The 24,540-nt window shown below is 37.9% G+C and overlaps 1 protein-coding gene across 2 annotated transcripts in view; it reads right to left on the minus strand.

The window, feature by feature from the left end:
• Positions 1-3,612: 3,612 nt before the first annotated feature.
• LOC145688422 (protein-lysine N-methyltransferase SMYD4-like) overlaps positions 3,613-24,540 on the minus strand; it is a 405,746-nt gene continuing 384,818 nt past the window's right edge. For both annotated transcript variants that reach the window (XM_081762638.1, XM_081762639.1), the window contains exon 4: positions 3,613-4,795. In XM_081762638.1, the coding sequence (XP_081618764.1) occupies positions 3,746-4,795 (1,050 nt within the window). In that variant the 3' untranslated portion in view covers positions 3,613-3,745. The remainder of the gene's footprint in view (positions 4,796-24,540) is intronic.

Consider the following 24,540-nt stretch of genomic DNA (forward strand, 5'->3'; position numbering starts at 1 on the left):
TGTTTTGAGAAGCATGAAGAGTTCCTTTATTTTCCAAAATTAATAATTTTTCACCCAATAATTTTCACACCACCAGTCGTTATTCTGCCCAAGAGATAAAAATGTAATTTTCACTTGACAGCTCAAATAGTGCCAAAACCAACGGGACCAATTTTGCAGGTTTCTCCCACTCTGCCAAATTTAATTTCACACCAAACACAAGTCCTTTACTAATAATAATCACTAGCTCAAATGTATCACTATCCAATCCAAAATAAATTAACTTGGGATTGGTTGAATTAAGTCCATGTTCAACATTTAACAAGTACTCTTTCCTACTATCCATAGTTAAGGCACAAACATTTATAGACACGTTATTGCAAGAGATGATCAACGCAGATTAATGTCACTATGCATACGGATGTCTGCGCACTCATGATGGGGGAGAAAGATGGGAATGAAGAAGGAGAAAAATCATGTTTTGTGTTGTTTGTACCGTGCGCACCGAGTACGTGGGTGCTGCGGGGCTCCGGCACCCTCACAAATAATCTTATGAGTGAAGATTATTTGTGTGCGTGCCGGACCCACAAGATTATTAGTTTGGATTCTGGTTTAAACCCGTTTCTCTTGCTTTTAAATCGGCCGTGTTACCGACTGAGTTGGAGCAGCCCCAACTTATCCCTATTGTACCGGTATATTTTACTTTATCACTCTACAGCCCTTTGCGACAGTGTCTATAAAAGATTTTAACTAAAATTTAAACAATCAAATATCGAGACTTCCCTGATATCATATAGGCTAACACGCCGCGCCATTGATATGCATTCACATAAATTTTAGAAAGTCGGCGCCGTTGGTTTGTACGTGTCCATTAGAGTTACGAAGACACCAATTCAGTCAATTCAAGATCGTGCATGTTACGTCCAGATAAATTAAGTTTCATTTCTTTATATATTAAACACACATTTCTTCTTTGCAAATACGATAATAAAGCACCATTTTCTAATTCTAATTTTTCAGTAAAGCGTCCTGGTAAAATCACTGTCTCTCCTCCTCGGAATGACACACATGACTTCCTTCAATATACCGTTGTAAGTAACTTGCAGTCAACAATACGATATGATACATCGATCTGTAAATCACTAATCTTTGTACAGGTTAGCAATAATGTCGAATCAATCATAGCTAATAAATTTATTGATAACAGTTTAATTCGACGCTTGTTCCTTCAGAACAGTTGGTAACGGAATGATCTACACACACACACTTACGTGCTCTACGTACGATCTCTGGCGTCACTCTCTCATTCGCTACTTTAATCACGTGACCGTACTACGTCACATTACTAACAAGCCACAAAACAACATAATTTCTGGAAAATGCTGACTCTGCAGATTCTAAAAGTAATTTTCTGACGGACACTCACATTACGATATCATAACGTAACCTTCTCCCCTCCCTTTCCCCCAGAAACAAGTTATTTTAGGACTGCTGACTCAGCGTAATATTACCCTGTGGGAAAAATCCAAGGGTAACTTTCTCACTGACGTATATACATCTACTAAATCCTATTCTTTCTTTGACACTATAACAATAAAGATGGCCATTGAAATGTAATAAAACTTTTGTTGCTATGTTTTGAGGAAATTCTGGGTCAGTTTGAGAACACTGGTGCCAAGTACTAATAACAGAAGCGGCAATAACATACCAGGGTGGCTCAGTGGTGGAGCCCTTATTTCTAGTGCATGGAGTTTTTGATTCTATCCCCGGCAAGTAAGTTTATAGTGGACAACATAATATTCTTGGGTTTTCTCGGGGTACTGCCGCTTCCTTTGAGTTTATCATTCCACCAATTATTTCATTATCATTCACTTGCTTCAATCATGGTCTTCCGTAGCCTAACGGTTATAATCGTGGGACGTTAAACACAGTGATTATTTCCTAGGCATGTAGACCTACGTACCATCTTTCTTTACCATTGATCACAGGGTTAGTGGAAATATTTGTCAAGGCCGATAGTCAAATGCAGTAGCGGATTTAAAGGGGCTGCTTTGGAGCTGAAGCAACCTCCAAAAATATCAGAGCAAGAGGAATTTGAGATCATTCATACTAAAAATGCTGAACATTTTGCTAAAGTGATAAATAAGTTTTCATCAGAATTATTTAAATTGGCGATCGAGGCTTCCTCTTGTGTTTGACTCTAGATATTAACTGCTGGTCTTTTCAATTACGAGTGCCGTTGACCTTAACAGCCAAATCGCGAACTAAGTTGTAAACACACACCCACAGAGTAGCAGTGGAGAAATTTGTTTTGTGAGCAAGCTCAAGACCTTATGTGAAACGCGTTTTATTTAACGCCATGATGCCCTTATTCTCTTCCTTGATATGTAGAATGCAGTTGTGGCATTTTTAGAGTTTGTTGATGAAGAAGTCCCATCACCAAAATCTACTGCTCTTCTTTTTACTGTTTTAAGGTTTGACTTCATCATTGCTCTCCATATCGTGGGTACAATTCTTGGACTGACTGTTACTTTGAATCGTCAACTTCAAAATCCTACCATGGAGTTTCATCAATGATATACCATGGCTGACAGTGTAATACAGTTTCTGAATCAGTACCGTGTTAGCAGTGATCATTGCAGTAAGATCTCTAATAAGGCCAAAGATGTTGCTATACCCTATGATGTCGATGTCACATTTCCTAAGAGTGTGAAACGTCAAACTCAGCCATCAAATGTAGGAGCAAATACCCCAGAGAAATATTTGAAGATAAATTTGTGTATTCCTTTTTTTGGATCACCTCATAAGAGAACTGACCTCAAGATTTGCTTTAACAAATTCAAAACTGATGCCTTTGTTTAAAGCATTGTAAAACCTTCACAAATTTTCCGTGAGGATCTATAAAAAGTGAAATTGAACTAAAAATAGAAATGACTGTGTGGTGGGAACATTGGAATGGGAAATCAAATGTACCTGAGAGCGCCACATTCTCAAGATCCATCTTGTGATTTTTTTCCCAAACATAGAACAATTGCTGCATTTTCTGTCTGTTCTATGAGTAACAACACTTTCTGTAGAAAGAAGTTTTCTACTGTGAAATTGGTAAAATCCTATCTGAGATTAAAAATGGATCAAGAAAGACTTACTGGGTTAGCCCTAATGAATATTGACAAAGATATCTCAATTGATGTGTCTGAAGTAGTGGATCTATTCGCTTAGAAATTTCCAGAATATTGTAATTTCTGAATGATTGAAGCACAGATATATAGATTTTGTATTTTTTAGTTTTGTTCTGTCTTGAAGTTTGTATTATGTATTCTTTGTTAAATGTATTTCATGTATGCCCCGCATTTTTTTTAAAGTCCTTGCTCACTAAGAATACAAAAATATTACAATGAGATAATTGAACAATATAACAATATTAATAAAATAAATCTTTTAAATAGATGGTGTAGAATATCAGGTAACGTCGCTTCTTTGGCCCCATGAACTAACCTTAACTATATGCAAGTATAATATACATTACTATCAAATTTGTGCAGCAAATAAATGAGTTCCAGTGTTTTTCTAAATTATTTTGTTCCAGCCCCACACAAACAATTTCTGGATCCGCCACTGGTGAAATGAAACAGGTTGTTACTACTTGCAAGTTGTATTTTGCTAATAAACTTGTAGCTTTTATACAAAGATTATGTTTGGTTCAATACATTGATTGTATGCAACAAATTATTACATATTTTAACTGGTTCGAGTGCAGAAACCAGTCTCATTGTACCGTTTCTGTGTCTCGATTACCTGTCATTATCCAACATTGTTTTACTGCTTCCTGACAAGCTATAAATTCCTTATTTGGAAGTAAAACAATCTTATCTAATTCTTGAATGTACATCAGAAACGCTGGAAGACTTTCTTCTACATTTCCGCTGAGAAACTTCTTTAAACCTTCAGAGTATTTAACAGACAAATTTTGAATTTGGGTTCCAACTGCACTAAAGTTTAACTTTTTCTTACAATTAGAACATTTTCTACTATTTTGGTCAATGTTTCTTGAACAGTTTGTACATTTATATTCATAACTTTTATTTTTAATATTTTCGTATAGCGGCCAATCTTCTAAACAAGCAACGCATTTGCAATCAAAGAAGTACTGGTGCTTCAAATATTTTTGTCTCTCGTGTTTATTGCAACTAATAAAATTATACCCGTAATTGTCAAACAACTGATCTCCTTTGTGTATAGTTCTAATTGTACGTACTACACATATCTTACCAACTGAATGACGTACGATATTTGGGTAACAACTATGATTCGTGAGACTAATTGTCGAGTACACTGCCCCACCTATGTGGACACCTTTTGCATTATGAAGATCCTTTCCAACCCACATATTGACTTCATACGCATTACAAGAACAACTCTGTAAATGATGAAGCAAAGCAGTTCCAATAATAGATTCCAGTGTATTCCGTTGTACATTTTGTGTAAAGAAATTCGCTGTACGTAAGCACTGAAGAAGAAAGGCTGCAGTTACTGCACGTTTCAGCAGATCGCCAGTAGGCCGTGACTCAGAGTTGGTGATTTGGTTGTACACAGAGATATAACTCATAGAATCGACAATTTCGTCTTCGGAGGATGGTGGAGAACTCAAGAAATGTCGAGAGAGGAAATCAGTTCCTGTTACAGTGATGATGCGATATGATAACAAGGCCATTTTAGAAAGTTCTTTACTTTCATGAAAATGGTCAAATACAATGCATTCAAATCGATGATACGAGTTCCACGCTGCCTCTCTGCAGTCCTCGTTGCAGAAAGATACCTGAAAATAGTAGGTAAAAATTATTTTTCAATACAGTGGTAGAAATTGACTACATATTGGCACATAGTCAACATATTAGAAATTCTAAGCTTACGTTTAGGTAATTCAAACTATTTTTCCTCATTTAGTAGGTCTAATAAACTTCTTCAAACTTTCAGTTAATTTATATTTCCAAACTATAATGTTCATTAATTCACCTTAGTTTCTTTGGTTAGTTAATTAGTTTTGATTTCAACAACACATACTTGACCTATAGTTTACTAGCTATTATAGATCGAGTGAGTCCAATTTGGGGATTCAAAATTTCCTTCGAACCACAATTGTACTGATGCCTTAGTAAGACGAAGATAATGATCGCCATCTCTGTATAATAGCTTTTGAAGATGACGTCGAATCAAAGACCTAATCAGTTCCTAAAATTGGTAAGTATCAGCTATATATCGAATTTTAACATTGTTTATTGAAAAATGGAAGCATATTTTCAACAAATTTTATCATAATTATTTTTGTTGTATCTTTAACGGCATGTGAAGAAAATAAAAATACATCAGTTTCATAGTCTAAGTTCCATCTAATCTATACTATCCGTAACATGTATAAATTGGTCGGAAATAAAATAACTCTAAACAAAAGGGCAACTGGCAACCTCTTTGGTTATTTAAAAACAAAACTTTATTTATACTTGTTCGACACAAATTTGTTTCCATCCTATAATTCAATGTGATTTATTCACGTTGCAATTTGAAACATGCATGGTTTGCTACATCTATAAGGAACATCCAATTTTCCATTTGAACATTTCTAACTTTTCATAATGATATGGTTAGGACTCTTAATATAGGATATTTCTGATGAAAATTTAGCAGTAAAATAGCAATTATTCATTTTTATCTTCCATGCTTTCTTCCCTTTTTTTTCGTTTTTTCAAATTTGAATTAGTAGTCTGGAATGGAAGATATGATCTACGCTGCCTACTGGGTTTATTAGAATGTGATTTGCATCAGTACATCCAATAGTCACTACCGAATTTACAGCCGAACCACGCGGAAACAAAGCATGTGTTAAACTGTTGACATTATCTTAGATGTGTCTTTGAGATCTACAGTTCTACTGAAATTCAGTATGCTATCCTTTTTGAAAGTGACTTAATGGATGTTTTAAGCATCCTCTATATATTCGAATTGTCCTGAAAAAAATATAAAAACAAACGTTATCTCTATATTACTGTTGAATTTCCGGTAACGGAACTTTATATCGTTAAGTCGTTTTCTTACTAAGTTTAAAGTTCCTTATTTTTATCTGTTTTTCCTTTTCTTTTTCTTCTTCTCTCGCCTTCTCTCTCTCTCTCTCTGTGTCTCTGCCTCATTTCGGAACCTCTGTGTAATATACATCCATTGGTTTCAATTTTTCATTATGTGTTTCAGTTTCTCCCTAAATCAACTTATGAATCTTGTTTCGTCTCGGTTTTGTTACTTCATTTTATCGATACTAATGTATGTGTAGGTTGAAATTAGAATTGCGTTCATGTTGTTAGGTAATTTTAGTATGGGAGAGAAGAAAGGAGGAGGGTGGGGGGTCTCTTTACCAGACACGATTATGGGATAAGAAGGTGTATATTGGATGGCCTAACTGCACGGTGTTAGGTATCGCAATATTTTTGATGCTGAGTGTATATAAAACATAGCATATTGTTGCTTTTATAGTTACACGGATAATACACTTAGTTGCGTGAACAATATACATGGTTGTATGTGTCATTCCGTGTCACGCCTGCGCTGACCAACGTTAAACACTAACAAAGACGCCATTTGCAATTTCACGAAGGAAGAGTCTTACCAATTCTGTACCGTGGCCACAGAAATTCTTGATGTACAAAGTCCGGGAGATAGGCAACCCAACTAACGCCTGTTAAAAGATTAATTACGCCTGGTAGTAGATAGCACAGTAGACTGAAGTTGTCTCCAACTGATAAAAGCACAAATCGTAAAGAGTCTTTTTTTTGCAGAACTGGAGCAAAAAGGTGGCTGACGAAATGAGAAAAGGTAGTCTTTGGATACTTGTACTCACAGTAAACGACACAATACCAGAAAAAAATATACGGACACCAGAGGCGCCAATGAGAATATAACAGTGAGGGAACTTAAATAATCTTATAATGAAATCAAATCAGGGATTATAAACAAGTTAACTTACCTCAAATGGCTATACATATATACGTGTCAAATAATATACATATAGATTATATGGTATATATAGTAGGTAATCTTTTTTAAGGAAACACAAAGCCTTGCGCTGGGCTTTGAAACTATTAACAATAGTCCTACCTGCAAATCAATTAAAATATTGAACGATCATTCGTGGGAAGAGCCCTGCATAAAATGAAAATTTTGGTGGTCTAACAGGCCACGTAATACTACTTCGAAAGAAGAACTTATCCGATTTCATTATTCGTGAAATGACTTATGAGAATACTAAATATTGGTATACAGTAATTTATTTGTAAATATTAAAAATGCAAAATTCAATAATTCAAACAAGTTGGACAACTTATCCGTACTAAGCGTATTTCTCCTTAGGTTGCAAATATAATTGAAAGTTCCTGATTTGTATAGTATTTGTGAAAATTTACACATTGAGACACAAGGAGAAAAGGGGAGAATATAGTGTTAATTAAAACAATTCAAAAATGCACAAAATTAACGGATAGTCTTAAATATAGAACCATTAACACAATTAACTCTGTAACTCGTTTTCTCCATTAATTTTTCTTCCTTTATTTTCAGGATTACATCATCACTGAATTTCTCCACTGGAGATTATCTTCGATTGGCAGCATCCAAATGGACCTCAGTCTTGTAAATGAAACATAAGAAAAACTCTAAAGGAAGAGGGCGCGAATCGAACCCCGACCGGAAAATTAGGAAATCTCCACGGTAATCATTCACCTAAAGCGTTGCTTATTCTGGCTCGTCTCAATAAAGAACCCTTTCTCGTCGCTCAAAACAGTGGCTTGATTATAGTCAAATACATTGGCAAAACACAAGAATATGCAATTGAGGAGTCGCAGGGCATTATATCATTGTATTCACTAAATCATCAAGATTGCAGATTTTTTTAAAAAACAAAATACAAAAGTCCTTTATTTTGAATCAAATACTGAGCGTATAATATACCTGTAAACAGACTAAAAACGAATGAATAAATGCGCAGTAATCATGGTTCAGTTCTCAAGGCGCTCGACCACTGCGGTGCGGGAAGTTTTTTCTTCAATATATGGAAACATTTCCTTAAATATAAAGTTATGTTTTGAAGTGCTCGAAAAAATAAATCAACTCGTTGCGTCACATTTCAAACCTGTCACATTTAATCACGATCTCCATCATTTATATATAAAGACGCTAAAAGGAGGAACGTTAACATTTTTTTAATGGGAAGAGATATCTGATTTGAGTTCCAACTTTAAACCACACGTCCAAAATGAAAATTATTTATGTGGCTGATACCAACTGTAATATACAAGTGTACATGTAGAGAAAGGGAGATTCTCTGTGTGTAAGAGAGAGACAGGGGAAAGAGAGAGAGACAGAGAGAGAGAGGCTATGTAAGAGAGATAAAAACAATATATGCTTGTATTTTTACTTACAATGTAAAAAGTTTTTGTAATTCATAATCTTGATTTTTATAAAACGACTTGAACGCTTGAAGCGACCTAATGTTCTTCATACTTCTTTTTCTTAAAGCTTTTATAATTAAAGTCGCAAATAGTCCGATGCTTTGTAATATGTGGCAAAGAAATAAATACATGGTTTTAACAGGATAGTATCGTGTACCCCTTGCTTCTATTGATACAGAGCAACAGTTACTCCAAGGGAGTAGATAATAGAAAGAAATTCTTAAAACTACCGCGGGGGGGGGGGGGAGAGCCGGAAGAGGGTATAGTGTGAAATTTTGTCCGCAATTAGGTTCCGGACTAAGTTCCGCCAGGAACGCTGGATCACCTGTATACGGCTCTCATTGTTGAGACACTAAAATTTTTCAATTACTCGTATACGGAAGATAAACATTAAGAAACTATTTTTATTTATTTATTTACCTACTTATTCCTCGGGGAGTAGTCTATCTCAGAAGATTACGATTAGCATAATTTTATGTTTCAGGGGTGCACTTCCAACCCACCTCCCAGAGGCGGTTTTTGAGCGGGCGAACCGGACCTGGTCCTTAGGTCCACACATTAATTAAAATATATGTAACACACATGTACGTGTGTGTGTGTGTACGTATATATATGTGTGTATATGTATGTATGCTAAATGTAAAATATTTTTTAACCAATGCTTACAATTCAAATAATAGAGCCCCACGGCTCCCACTCGCCAAAAACAAATTCCGCCTGTGTCACCTTCTACACATCAGTGGCTATGCCCATAGTATATTCTATAACAATTGAATGAATGTGCTATTCAAGTTTCTAGCTCATTGTCTTGGAAAGAGAATGCGTAAGACTCTCTTAGTGTTGCAACGAGATGAGACAGGACTTATTGAAGCGAGACACGATACAATACGAAACGTTTCGTGAAATGTCTCGTCTCGTGTCTCCAAAAATACAAACACAGTTTCTGAATTTGTTTAAAAATTTATTAACTCGGAATAAATTATTTGCCTTCGAAATGTATACCATCTTTTATTATTTAAATGATCCAAATGATTCAATGTTTCAAATCCTACAAAGAACAGGGAATACCTAAAGCATTTTTTAAAAATGATTCTTACAAACAGCTTTCACTTCCACTTTTCAATCGATTGAAGTTTAATTATTTCGTGATAGTGCTCCAGATTCAAAAACAATGTAAAGCGTTAATTGAGATCAGTGTTGAGAAGATTTTATTCCGGGGGCTGGTGGAGATATCTACGTATAAAAATCCTATTATAGAAGTACAAGTACGGGTAGAAGTGGCAATTTTATCTGTAACTAACTATTGTTTCATGGTCTTTCTCGTTCCGAACCAAGTCAGCCTTTCTCGATACTGAGTTTTGAAAAGATTCTGATTTGACAATAAAATTTATCTTTTTTATCCTTTTATGATGTTATTCGAAGATAAACCACTTTTTAAATGGGAAAGTTACATAAGCCTCCTTATTTGTTGAAGTGGCGCCAGAGGTTCTGAAAAAAGGATATCAGAATAAATGGGGAAATCTTGCCTTTCGACTGTACTCACGGTATTGACAAATGTTCCTATCGAAGTAATTACGGGTTCAGTCGAAACTAAGCAGTCGTTGCTGGAAGATTGCAGTTGTGTTGTGTGTTGTGCTCTGTTAACCAAACTTGGTTAAAGGTTGTAATTTTAACCACTTGGTATAACTGCTCTTTTGTAGGCCTCAGTCTTTGTTGTGTTGCCATGAGACAAGACAGAACCATTCGATACGAGACGAGGCGGGTACATCTTTTCTAGACGAGACGACACAGACAGAAGTCTCTTCTTGCCTCGTTTCGTCTCGTGGCAACAGTAGACTCTCTAGATATATCAGTGAAAGGAATGACAACGTTCCTCACGGAGCACATGTTAGCTCTCAGCCTCTTTCTTTCACTGATGTTTGTTTACGTAGTAGATGAATATATAGAGAGTAACAAAAGGATGAGATATGCAGATTCTCCTGAAACCACATTAAAATTGTAACAGTATTTGGAGCTTGTTATAAATGGATTTACCGGGGAACTAAAATAATTCTGGGAACTGATCATACAGCATTGATATAAAAACATGGAAACAAGTAAATACAAAGAACTGAAATCGTGAATTTGTTTTCAAAATACAGAAATCTCGAAGGAATATCTGTTTAGGCGACTTTAATTGTAAAGGAATTTTGAATAAATTTGCATTCCCTGAATTCTTATACATAAAAAATAGAAATCTTTCTTTTAGTTTACGAATGAGATGCTTTAGGAAATTAGGTTAAGATAATTAAAATGATACTATCCTTTACAAAATTTAAGGGGAATACCATGAACGAAAAGCATGAGTCAAACTATAAAGGTCAGTGGTAGCTTTTGTCATTTCTTACGACCACTATACGCACCTTATTGCGAAAAATTTATTCGTATTATAAAACCGATATCATTCAATAAATGTCAAATTTAACAGATCTTGAGAGATGAAATGACAAAAATTGTCATTACCTCTGTCGCATAATATATTCTAGGTCTGGGACCCATGCCATTATATGACTTTCACGATAAGTGACAAGGAGAATATAAATCCCAAGTTCAAAACGTAAGGAAAGAAACCGGCTGTTCGCGCTTCAAATTATGAAAAATGTACCAAAATTGTTGAAACTATGATTTTGTATTTCTTTACGAGAAAGAAGAATAAAAATAAAAATTGGAGAAATTCTAATCATATATGTATAAGTCCACTATCTTCTTCAAGTTACTTAACTAACTTCAAGTGTTTCAACCATTTTTGACACATAACTTGAAAACTTTTAGAGATATTAGAGGCAAGAATACGTGGTTGATAATGAGCTTTTTAATTATGTCACAATACTTTTGAACTTTACCTTATGGGAAATGGCATGTTTCAAAAACAATTCAGTACCACCCTAACCTTAATTTTACCAAATGATTAGCGAAACTGATACGGTGTGCACCGTCCAGGGTTTAATTCCCGGTGTGGCACTCAAACATTTCTGTGTTGACCAAAGATCGAGAGAAAAGTTGGGAACTAAAAGATAGCGGACTTCAATCTAGACAGCCGGCGACGTTGGGTGTAATTGTGCTTACCACTAACTAAGGCCCGCTGCAGACTCAGATCACAAGGGACTGTTGCGCCTAGCGTAAGTAAGGATGAATGGGCCTCCCTGCAAAAATGTTAAGCGGATTCCCTCTTTCCACATTGATGAGTCACGTAAAATTTACAGAGAACAGTTTTGACTTTCTATGTTCTATCTAGTGACTTACAACTTGCTCATATGCAAAAAAATGAACATTATTATTATTATTATTATTATTATTATTATTATTATTATTATTATTATTATTATTATTATTATTATTATTATTATTATTATTATATTGTGCTATAGTTTTCGTCTATTCTGCTGTACCAACTTCGAGAGTCTACGACATCCGACATTTTTAATGAGGTGTGGTTTTCCCACTTTTTGTTGTTTGGTTCGATGCTGGTTTCATTGTCGTTTTCCCACCTTTGAAATACATAAGCACGGCAGATTGCGAAAACTCGACAAGTCGCGCTGTTTCCGAAATGAAGCTCCCAGCCATTTAGTCACCCTGATATATCGTCTTCCTTCCCCATTCAAGGCACAAGCACCACATTGACTAATCGAGTGTGATTCTTGTTGTGTTTGGCGCGCGGTTGTGTTATGCCTTGTAGCTCTTATCTCAGCCTGATGATTTCGTTCAAAAAGTAGCGTGTGGTCATAATGTTTTCGCTGGTCATTAAAAGTTTTGTTGGCATTTTATTTACTAAATAATCGCTCAGGTGTTACCGTCTTCATAGGTAAAAATGAGATATAGTTGGAACATCACATATTTTTTAACATGTTAACATTATAAAGTTTAACTTCGAAACTGAAACGAGCCTCTTTCTGTTCTGGGCCTATCAATGTTGCAGGCCCTGCAGGCCCTTTAGTTGCGCCACAGCATTCTCTCTACTTAGAAGGATAGGGACAAATAGAAAAGTCAAAATTCATTCTGTCCATTTTTCATGCATCATACACTTCAGAAAAAGAAATCATATAATACTGATATGTAAGAAAATATTAGTATTATATGTTTGTTTTCTGTATACGAAGAACCATTTAGGTTTTTTAATCTCATATTCTGGTAATTATCGAAAAAAAAGAAAAGAGTTTCATGTGATAAACGGACGAAAGAAAATTTGTCAACGCGATGCGAATGACGTTCTCTGCAACCTAATTCCCGTTTTTCGTACAAAAACTCTATTCCTACCTCCAAAAAGACAAGATTTATGCTACCCATCAATGGTTGAGGTTTTGCCCTGCGGCTGAACAACACAGCTTGTAAAAATAATACTCTGTAGACTCTGACTGACTGCAGGTGCACGATCCTGAACACATTCAAACTGAGCGGTACGATCTTTCAGTTCTTCCCAGTAGAGGTGCCAGCAGTGATTGCTAAATGAATAAGTGAGCATCTGGTGGCTAAAAGGCGAAGTGCTCGGACAACGGGGAAGGCACAGGAACCTTAAGTTTTGGAATTTCTTCTTTTCTCTGTCTAGTGAGTTAACAAAAATCTTTATTAACCCAAACTTTATAGAATGGTGGCAAAAATACATATTGAGGGTTCACAATTGGTTTACGAGATTTGTTCTTGCTGCTAGAAATGCAAGCTTGTCTTTGAAGCCAGAAGTCCTCACACATATGCCATATGAATTTTTTATATTCAATGAAGTTCAATATCGTACTCATACTTCACACGTCTCCTTTGTACGAGCCGCATATGCTACAGGAACGGATGGGTGAAAATTTCCCATATGGTGAAACACTGGCTTCAGACTTAGTTTAAAGCTGTCAATAAACAAGCGCCATTCTATGCGATTATGTTCATGTCTCAAAGACTGAAATAACACATCTACATCTATGCAATAAGCAATGCCTCCATTTTCAATAAAATAGTCCTCAAAATTACTTTGTCGTTTTCTAAACAAGCTTATTTTAACATCTTGAGCTAAGAGATTCCAACCTTGAAGCTTGGAGCACAAATCCGATTTTATTTTAGGAGGATTTAAGTCTCGTTTAAGAGCGTTAAGCTCTTCTTGTGTGATCAAATGAGGTGACCTTGACTGGGATGTAGATGGTTGAAAGTCTACTTCTTCCCTGTTGCTTGGAACGTCTGATATATCTTTTTTCTGAATCAATATTATAACGTTCTTGAGCTTTAGGTACTGGAAGATCTTTACTGTGAGGAACTGGTCGAACAGCTGATTTTATATTTTATTACTGAATCTGATGTTTAGATTTAGAGGTCAAGCTCTTTACATCTGTCAAGCAAAAGTAACAGTCAGTTACATGATCTATTTGTTCGCACCAAATCATAGGAACAGCAAATTTCACAGAACTACGTTTCTCTTGCAGCCAGTTTCTCAAATTTCTGGAACACATACTGCAATACGTATATGTGTATGGCCCTAGACTCATAATTGTCTCCAATACTACAGCCAAGTACAGTTAATAAGCAATTTTTTAACTAAAGGTGTAAGGCTGCTTTATAAGTATTAGATGTAAGTTCATCACACACCTAGCAAAATAAGTAAGGTTTATTTTTACACGCACGGCACATTGAACTCCACTGCACGTAGAGCTTAGCTCACGAATTTCTGCCGCGATTCTAATTTCTTTGCCGTCAACCGCGGCAGAGATTCGTGAGCTAAGCTATAGCTAAACGTTTATTCAGTACTTTTTTGAAACGCAGGTGCACAGCATACACTACCAAAAATGATACAATGCGGCAAATCTGACCACTCCTAATGAAACACCAGTCAGCAAATAATACCATCGAACCAAACATTACTTAAATGCTAGACCATACGGCAGCATAGTTTAGCAACATAAATAGCTTATGACTAGATCTTACCCAGACAACATGTACGTGTACGACACATGTGCCACATCCATGCCTAAGTCGTAAATGTGCACATGTGCATTTGTGTGGAGGATGAACACATACATAACCCGTGCATAAGCCGTACACTTGAATTGGCGTGGACGAAGCACACATATATAATTCGTGTATGTGTACATGTGCATTTGCACGGATAAAGCACACGTACATAACCAGTGACTAAGTCGTGCATGTGCACATGTGCATTTGCACGGATAAAGCACACATTTATATAACCCGTGCCTAAGCCGTTACGTGCACATGTGCATTTGCGTGGATGAAGCACACATACAGAACCCGTGCTTAAGTCGTTATGTGTACATGTGCATTTGCATGGATGAAGCACACATTTATATAACCCGTGCTTCAGCCGTTATGTACACATGTGCATTTGCATGGATGCAGCGCACGTACGTAACCCGTGCTTAAGCCGTTATGTGCACATGTGCATTTGCATGGATGAGCACACATTTATATAACCCGTTCTTAAGCCGTTATGTACACATGTGCATTTGCATGGATGCAGCGCACGTACGTAACCCGTGCTTAAGCCGTTATGTGCACATGTGCATTTGCATGGATGAAGCACACAGCTATATAACCCGTGCTTAAGCCGTTATGTACACATGTGCATTTGCGTGGATGCAGCACACGTACATAACCCAAGCTTGAGCCGTGCATGTACATATGTGCATTTGCTTAGATGAAGCGCATTTAAATTACCCGTGCTTAAGCCGTTGTGTGCACATGTGCATTTGCACGGCTACTGCACGTGTGTATGAGACGTCCATAATACTGTGCAAGTGTATACTTTTACTTTCATTCTTCTAGTCTCATTCTCATCAACAATATAAAGTAACCTGCATTTTTGGTAGGTGTCGTTTTTGCTTCAGGCGGTGTTATAGAGGCTTTTCGACGAATGAAAGCTGAATGATTGTAAAAACTCCATAACATCCGCTGAGCTAGGATACAAGATCAACAGGTGGCAGCATTGTGTTGTTGTAACTACTGTTAGACAGTTCATAGGTTTACAAAATTATTTTCGTGACCGATTACAGCAGAATATGTTGCGTTATTTGTTACTTGGCAAACATGTCAACAATACTACTTAAAGCTTTGCTCGTTGCAAATAATAAACTCCAAAAGTAAAATTCTCACTGACTATTATTAGTTACTTGTGATATACTTTGAAGGTGATGTCTTTGGTGTTGGTTACCTCAAGTTCTACCTGGACCCTCAGATAGCATCCCGAAGGGGAGGACACGCAAGGATCCGAATCACACTTCTTCCAATATTAGGAAATCTCAGCAGCGGCGAGGTTCTCAAGCCTCAGTTGCCTCTGCAACTTCAGTCATCTCTTCTGGTTCTGTCCACAGCAGATCGCCGCATCCATTAGAACATACAGACAGTTATGTAGAACGTCTTCAACAATCCCCACCTCCGAAAAAGCAACATCTTGCTTCTACTTCAGATCTAAACCAAGTTCTAATGGACATAACTACCTCTTCAAATCATTCTGACGGATCCACTCCACCTGCAGTTCATTCCATGTTGCTTACTAATTTCGACGTAAAATTGAGCAATGCGAAGTTTGTTGCCATACAACTACGCAAGTACCTCCCTCGAGCAGCTATTACAGAAATCGTTCATACGAGGAATGGCATCATCTTAATGGCAAAAACTCCGGATCCAACTCTGCTCGCTACAATAAAAAACAAAGTGCCTATTGACACTTTTGGTCCAAATGCGAAAATTCAGCCGCTCAATTCCTCTACACGTAAGCAGCCTCCACCTCCGAAACGATTACCATTGCTATCTGTCGTTATTCGGGGAGTTGACCCATCTTATACAGATGATGAAGTCCAAGAGGAGCTCAAGCTCGAGGGCCACACCATTACGAAAGTAATACGCATTCGAAATGATAACGGGCCTACCTATATGGTCCGTGTGCTCACAAACCATCAAGACACCATTGATGAGTTACTAGCATCAGGTGGATACATTTACAACCACAAACACAGAGTAGAACCATCACGAACACCAGTACCTATGCCAGTCCGCTGTGAACGTTGCCAGGTCTACAATTCCCATCATACGTCCGATTGTAAAAGTTCAAGTAAATGTGGCTACTGTGCTGGTCCACATGATACCCGGACTTGTAACAACTTGCAATTGCCACCAAAATGCGCCACTTGTAACGAACAACATCCGGCCTACAGCTACAAGTGTCAGGCAAAGGCGGACCCTATTCAGGATCATCCCGATCTCGTTGTTCCTTTGCGACCGCCGGCACCAGCTCAAACCAATCCACATCCGATAGATGCTCCAGTATCATTAGACCAGCTATTAGAATGAGGGAGTAGCCATAGGAATTTCCCCTCACATTCCTTATCGCCAGCATCAGTATACGGCAACAGCTCTTCCCGAACATCTCCTTGCCACAGTTTATTTCAAAAATATTGTCATCACCTTAGCAACTGTATATATCAGACCAAATCATGCTTTGCCTCAGCAGTTCGTTCAATGTATTTCCAATACTTTCAATAGATACATCATATTGGCCGATTTCAATATGCACAGCCACAGCAATGGTGACCGGACAAATTCCATTAACTTCATGACGACCCACACTACAGGGATAATTCTAGATCTTCCACAAGCTACGCGCCCAATCTCAAACACCAAACCTGACATAGTCATTGCCTCCTCAAATCTTGTTTCACATTGCACTATAGAAATTCTTGATCTTCTTGGTAGTGATCATGCACACATCAAGCTTGTCTACAAACCCTACTTAGCTACACCACGTTCCTCTTTACCAGTTTGAGTCAGCTTGCGCTATGATAAAGCTAAATGGGATCAATATCGTTCGCATATTTCAGATCTTACCAGTGATCTAACAGAACCCGCCACAAGTAACGATTTATACCAGACTGTCGATCGCATTACATCCGCAATTCAGGAAGCCAGCAACTTGTATATTCCAACAACACAATCCGTTCCATATCAGCCTAAACTTCCGCCACAATATCTCTCCATGATCAAACGTTCCCGTCAGCTCTATCGAGACTATCTCCACACTCGCAACCCAGAAGCACTCCGATATCACAAACAACTACAACGTACAGTGCACAATTACATCAAAGCTTATAAGCTCCGGTGCTGGGTGAAGACATGCAACACTCTGTGTGAAACAACGCATCCTACTAAATTCTGGGCTCGCTTCAATGCACTGTGTGGCAAATTCTCTACTACACCCTATCCCATTTTATTGGGTGACACACCTGCTAGTACCGATAGCGATAAGACGAATGCTTTTGCAGATTACCTCCAAGAAATTTTCACACCGCCAATTGAGAAAGCAACTCATCCAGCAGACAGACTCAATATTTCATCACCACAACTGCAACCACATAGTACTCATATTTTACCCCCTAATATTGCTATGTCCTCCCCAATCACCACTCACGAAATATCTCAAGTTCTCCATAATAAAAGAAATACTGCACCTGGCCCAGATAACGTGACGTATCGACACGTCAAGGAATGTCCTTGCTCACTATTACTTCTTCTTTCGAATATCTATATATTCATATTGCGCACTGGCTTCTTTCCTTTAGCTTGGAAAACATCAAAGACGCTAATGTTTCCTAAACCACATAAACCTCCTCAGAGTGTTGCATCCTATAGGCCTATTCAACTCACTTACACATTCAGTAAGATCCTGGAACGTATCCTGGTTAAACGACTACACATCTTCATCTCAGATCACGGCCTACTTCCAATCACACAAGCAGGTTTTGGACCAGCTTTCTCTATCAATGATCAACTAATTCGACTCACAACCCTCATTACTCAGCACTATAATTCAGCCAATCCTTCCTGCTTAGTATTATTTGATTTGGAGAAAGCATTCGATAAAATCTGGCACCATGGGCTCATATACAAACTTCTGCAATTTCAGCTTCCTATCTCCTACATTCGTCTTATTTACTATTTCATTACAAATCGTATCACCTATATCTCGGTGCGAGGCAGTTTGTCACATCCTATCTTTCTGTTCTCTGGAGTACCACAAGGGTCAGCCCTGTCTCCTTTCCTATACCTGCTGTATGTAGATGATTTGCCCCGACTGCCAGATAAGGTCCATCTTTTCCAATATGAGATGATACGGCGCTTCTCGCACTTGGAACAACTATCCAGCAGCTTAACATTCTCTTACAAACAGCTATCGATCGCTTTTACACCTGGTGCGTTCAGTGGCGGCTTACTATTAACGCAGCCAAAACACAAGCAATCGTATTCTTACCACCTAGAAGAACTTCCAAAGTCCGCCGAAACCCACGCAATCTCTCTCTGTATGTTGATGGGGTGCCTATTCAAATCAGTAACAGTGTCACATATCTGGGATTTACCTATGATCACCACCTTACTTGGTCGCAACACCTGAAAACCATTACCATTAAATCTTATAATAGACTCAATCTCCTGAAACGATTGACTGGTATCACCTGGGGCCTTAACCCACAAACGCTCCTTGTGCCACCAGTGACCCACTTTATTTTTCACTACGTTACATGGGCTATATCATTCAGTTAGCCAAACCCCCGTTGTTCCACTTCAGGCACACTACCCGTTCTCTTGTTGTACGAATTTCGTTCAGTTTTCTTCTCAGGTTTTCGATGTAACACGGTATTGTTCAAGGCAGTTGCTAACAAATAAAACTGGTCTTGGGCGTTTGTGGGTTAAAGCACACACCATCCTCAATACCTACAAGGTTTTCTTACGACCTGTCCTTACATACGGATTTACTGCTTGGATAGCTGCCCCAACTAAGTTCTACAATAAACTTTCAATTCTAGAACGCCATGCTTTCCGTACGGCGTTCCCCATTAAGCTGCCTAGTACTACACAGGATCTATACCGCAAAATCACTTCTCCGACTTTACAATATTACCTTGAAAAGCTGCGGCTAACATTCATCACCAACGCTTCGAAACACGACATCCTTTACTACAGGATACAATGCGATATTTAGCACTTCACCCAACACCTCACCGTTGTTATCATCCTCCACTTTCGCTTCGCTTCACACTATATCACTAGACTCTACCACCGTTAGATCCCGCCTTATTATCATCACAGATTACGTCATTCATGAACATCTTCCTCTCATTCATCCATCATTTCCAGCACAGTGATTATCATTATTTACTAACATGGGCCTCATTCATCTTCATCATTGCCTAGAGCAGCCCCTAGGCTGAACATAACCTCATTTGTCTAATTAACATCACCCATGTGTTGTCCTGTGAATGCACCTCAGCACATCTCTCAGGCTCATAGCTATACTTGTACAGATCATGAATGTTATACCTAAGCACTGGTATCATTTTGTTATAATTTATTTGTTTAAAATATACCGTATTCTTTTCTCCTTTGTGTTTATACCTGCACCTAATGTTAAGGATTAATATTCCTAAAGTCTCCAGCTTCAAAATTATTTATTTAAATGTTACTGCTAATAAAGATTAAAATCACTTAGCCCATCAAAATATTAATTCCATTTTAACAGCCAATCTCGTTCCTAAAAGAGGGCGTAACCCTCTGCAAAGCAGCTAGTCCTTCAGGCTAGCCTGTAAAAAATTGGTGTTATAGATAGTGTTACTGCATAAGGCACCAAATATATAAACCCTTTTTTCCGTTGCATCTCGAATATGCTTTTACATCACCTCTGCACTACGATTAAATCCCCTGTGTCTTCCATGTAAGTCATCTGGATACTGTGTGTAAATTATCTTTGTCCTACATTTATGTACACCTGGGTACTGCGTGTTAATCACCTGTGTGCTACGTGTAAATCACGCCTGCCCTACATATAAATCATCTGGGTACTGCGTGTGAATCACCTATGTGCTACATGTAAATCACCTCTTTCCTACATTTATAATTATCTGGGTACTGCGTGTAAATCACCTGTGTGTTACGTGCAAATCATCTCTGTTCTACATGGAAATCACCTGGTTACTGCGTGCAAATCACCTGTGTGCTACATGCAAATCGCCTGTGTGCTACGTGTAAATCACCGCTGTCCTACATGTAAATCACCTGTGTGCTACGTGTAAATGGAATACGTGCAACTTGTAAATCACCTGCACAGTAGGTGTAAATCACTTGTGCAGGGCGTGTACGTGTGCATTGCACATGTCCTGTGCACGTGAAGATGTTGAATAGGACTTGTGACGTATATGTGCATCACATGTACAGGCGTGCATTTATACAGATGATGCACATGTTGCATCCGTGCAATTGTACATGTACTATACAAATAATGTGCGTGCATTGTGCTGTCTGGGTAATGGGGTACTACCTGAAATGAAGATAAAGAGTGGGGAGAAATATGAGAACTAGTGTTTCCTCGTATAACACAGAAAAAGACTTCTACGCAATTGGAGAAAAATGGAGGGACAAGGAGATCCTCTCTTTGGGCAGCGTATTTCTTCTGTAAAGAAGAAGAATTGTCGCTTGGATGATGTTCAAATGAGCGCATTGTGTAATGTATATTACGAATGCAACAATTTTTATCTTAAACATATTTCTGCCCTCCCCGGTGCTCTAATGGGTAGAGCGCGCAACTTTGGTGCATGGGGTCTCGGGTTCGATTCCCAGTAGGAGAACATTGAATGACACAGTGGCTCGGATTCCACCTTAAACTGTTGGCCCACGCCTCATATAATCTCGGTGCTGAAAAGGTACGCTAATTTTTTATAACCAAACCGAACGTTAATCATATTTCATCACCAAATCCCTAAAAATACAGTAATTCACAACACAAAATTTCAAACTATTCAGTTTTTTCTTTTCTTAAAAAATTGGAACGTGACACATAAAATTTAATTACAGATTTGACTTTCTCTTGCAAATATACATAAGAAAATCATATTTTCATTTGAAGGACAGATATTGTGTTGCACAGTGTTATTAGCCCCGTAGTCTGTAGTCAGATGGTTAGTGTACTGGAGTCCTCTTGCAGAGGTCTTGAGTTCTATTCCCGCGCAAGGCAATCTCTTTATTGTTATCTCTAAAATCCTAAATACGCCAATGTATATTGATATTGCTAGATATATTATGCTTATCACAATCGTTGTGTAAAAAATGTACTTGGCGCTACGATTTTTATCAGTGGACAGTTTACGAATTACAATAGGGATAAGGGGAAATTCCCTTTGGTAATGCTGGATGTATGCTATAACCAAGAGTGTCATTTCAAACGGCAGTTGCATGGGAAATTATAACAGTTGTAGCCAAGGGCGTCAATTAGGGGAACAAGAGGAGACAATTACCCCCCCCAAGAGTATGGGGAATACATATACTTTAATCAATTATCTATTAATATACTACTACAAAACTTGAAAGTCTTATGTCGGTGGTGCTCTTGTCCTCCTCAAGCAAAGTCTCAAATCACGCATCAGGTTGTAGCATATATCCAGTATTACCAAAGGGGATTTCCCCCTCATTTCCTTTGTAATTCGCACTGTCCACAGATATGGATACGAAGCATCAAGAACATTTTTTGCACAACGACTGTGGTAGCCATAATACATCTAGTGACATCAATAAACAATGGTGTATTTAGGATTTTCTTTCGGGGAGGGCCATGCACAACACGTGAATTAGCAGTTACGTTTTTCCTTTTGGATGTCGACAAATTTTAATGAAATTGTGTATATACAAAATTTATTTCGAGGGGCTTGAGCCCGATAGCCACCCTCCTAAGAACGCCACTGTTAATATATTTACGGTTACAACTGATTTGAACATTTTCATTGTTGTATGTATTATAAACATATGGTGAATAAATATTTTACTTGTAGTTACATATGGGTACGTTATTAGTTACAACAAGAAAAATGACTCGAGCGGTACCTTTCGCGCGTAGGGTATAGATCAGGCCTGCCCATGAATTGGCTCCCGGAGCCGAAGCGTGAGCGACAACGAGCGGAGATAAGAACAGGTGAGCACAGGTGTTGGTAGCTCCGCCCCTTCCACTGCATCCGATAAGTGTTGCCAACCATACATGATGGTAAAAAACCTACGGCCAAGCCTGGTCACAAATTCGCACGATGTTGAAGCATTGAGCAGACGCAAGCGTGAAATGTGCAGGTGTGCTCTCCCCCTCCCCATTTCGAAAGCAGTGACGCGAAAACACTGCAGGAAATAAAATTGGTACGTTTTTTGATTCAGGAAGACGCATGATAGAGGTTACAGTTAGCGTTGAAGTAACTAACAAATGAAAAAGAAAGAAAGAAAGAAAGAAACTAATATTAAACATGACAGCTTACAGACGTAAAAACGACTGCAAAAATCGAAAACGACTTGTTTCAGGCCTTTTTTAGCTTGCTTACACAATTCGTGACATTGTATTACATTAGCACTCGGTCTGTAACTTATCACTCGCTTCACGTTTGCTAAGTTGTGAACGCCTTTCGTTGCTAGATTGATAGCAGAACGACGGGAGGTTGAAAATAATAATAATAATAATAATAATAATAATAATAATAATAATAATAATAATAATAATAATAATAATAATAATAATAATAATGCGTATTATTATTATTATTATTATTATTATTATTATTAGTAGTAGTAGTAGTAGTAGTAGTAGTAGTAGTAGTAGTAGTAGTTGTAGTAGTAGTAGTAGTAGTATTCGGACCAAAGACGGATGTAAATGGGGATTGGAGGAAATTCATAACGAGGAATTGCATAGTTTATACCGCTCACTTAACATTGTTAGGGTCATTAAGTGTAGAAGGCTCAGGTGGCCATTCCGTGTAGCCAGAATGGAAGAAATTAGAAACGCTTTCATAATTTTAACTGGAAACCCAATTGGAAGAAGACCACTAGGAAGACCAAGACGTAGATGGGAAGACAATATTAAGATGGATCTTGCAGAAATAAGAGTACAGAGTAGAAACTGGATCCAGTTGGCTAAGGACAGAAGTTAGTGGAAATATGTTGTAAACGCCGCATTGAACCTTCGGGTTCCATAGGCCATAGAGTTAGTTAGATATTATTATCTAAAAGAAAGGTTCAAATGTTGTTAAGAGACAATTACACAGAAGAACTGAGTTCCGACCAAACACTAATTTGCCGGAAGGAAATTCCAGTGCAGTCCAGCCCACTTTAAGCGTTATCCGTGCAATCCACGTTTCATGTTCAAGACATTGGGAATAATTGTTCGTATCATTCAGTTGGAACGTTCCCTTCCAAGTTTACGCTGTTACAGTAGGCCTACAACATCGTGACTTTCAAAACCAGTCAGTAACTATCGAAGAAAGACAAGCGTGTAGCTTCAGTCGTTGATATGATTTAGCATTCTTTTTCACTTTTAACAAGCTACCGGCAAGCAACCAGCCAGGGACAATATATTTTTCCTTATTAAAAAGACACTTTTTGTTAAAAAAAAAAAAACTAATGGTACCCACTAATGGTCACTCTTAAAAATGGAAAATCTCTTTGGCTCTCTTAATATTTTGTTTGATTCTTTGCGATCAAAGTAACATTAAAAGTGGAAAAAAATGAAATGAAATCTTTGGGTTTTACGTCCCACGGTTATACCGGTTAGGCTAAAGGAGACGGTGATGATGAGTAATGAATGAAATGATAGAATGAAGAAAGTGGGAGGAAATGGGAGAACCCCGATAAAACCCACGCACACGGTGTTTGTCCACCGCAAAGTTCACTTGGCGGGGGCTGGGATCGAACCCGGGACCCCAAGCACCAGATGTGAACGTTCTATCACTGAGCCACCGCGGCCCCACTTTAAAAGTGGAGTAAGAAATACTATTGATAGTGGCTTCTAATCTCCACAACCAACCCCTTGCTAAGCCTATTCGTACACACATACATGCATAAGCTAATTTTCTGGAGATAATACTTAGATAATTACAAACAAGTGCTACAGTATTTTTTTTTCGTATCAACAGATTATCTGTTTTCCTAAAAAGCGAAACAACATACCCACACTCGGATTAATTGAGTTGATTTTAGTTTAGCGTCCCTTTCAGCAGCGAGGCTATATGAGATGTGGACCTACTGATTAACG

The sequence above is a fragment of the Thermobia domestica genome, chromosome 6 (genome assembly GCF_964235325.1).
Source record: "Thermobia domestica chromosome 6, izTheDome1.hap1.1, whole genome shotgun sequence".
Classification (NCBI taxonomy): Eukaryota; Metazoa; Arthropoda; class Insecta; order Zygentoma; family Lepismatidae; genus Thermobia; species Thermobia domestica.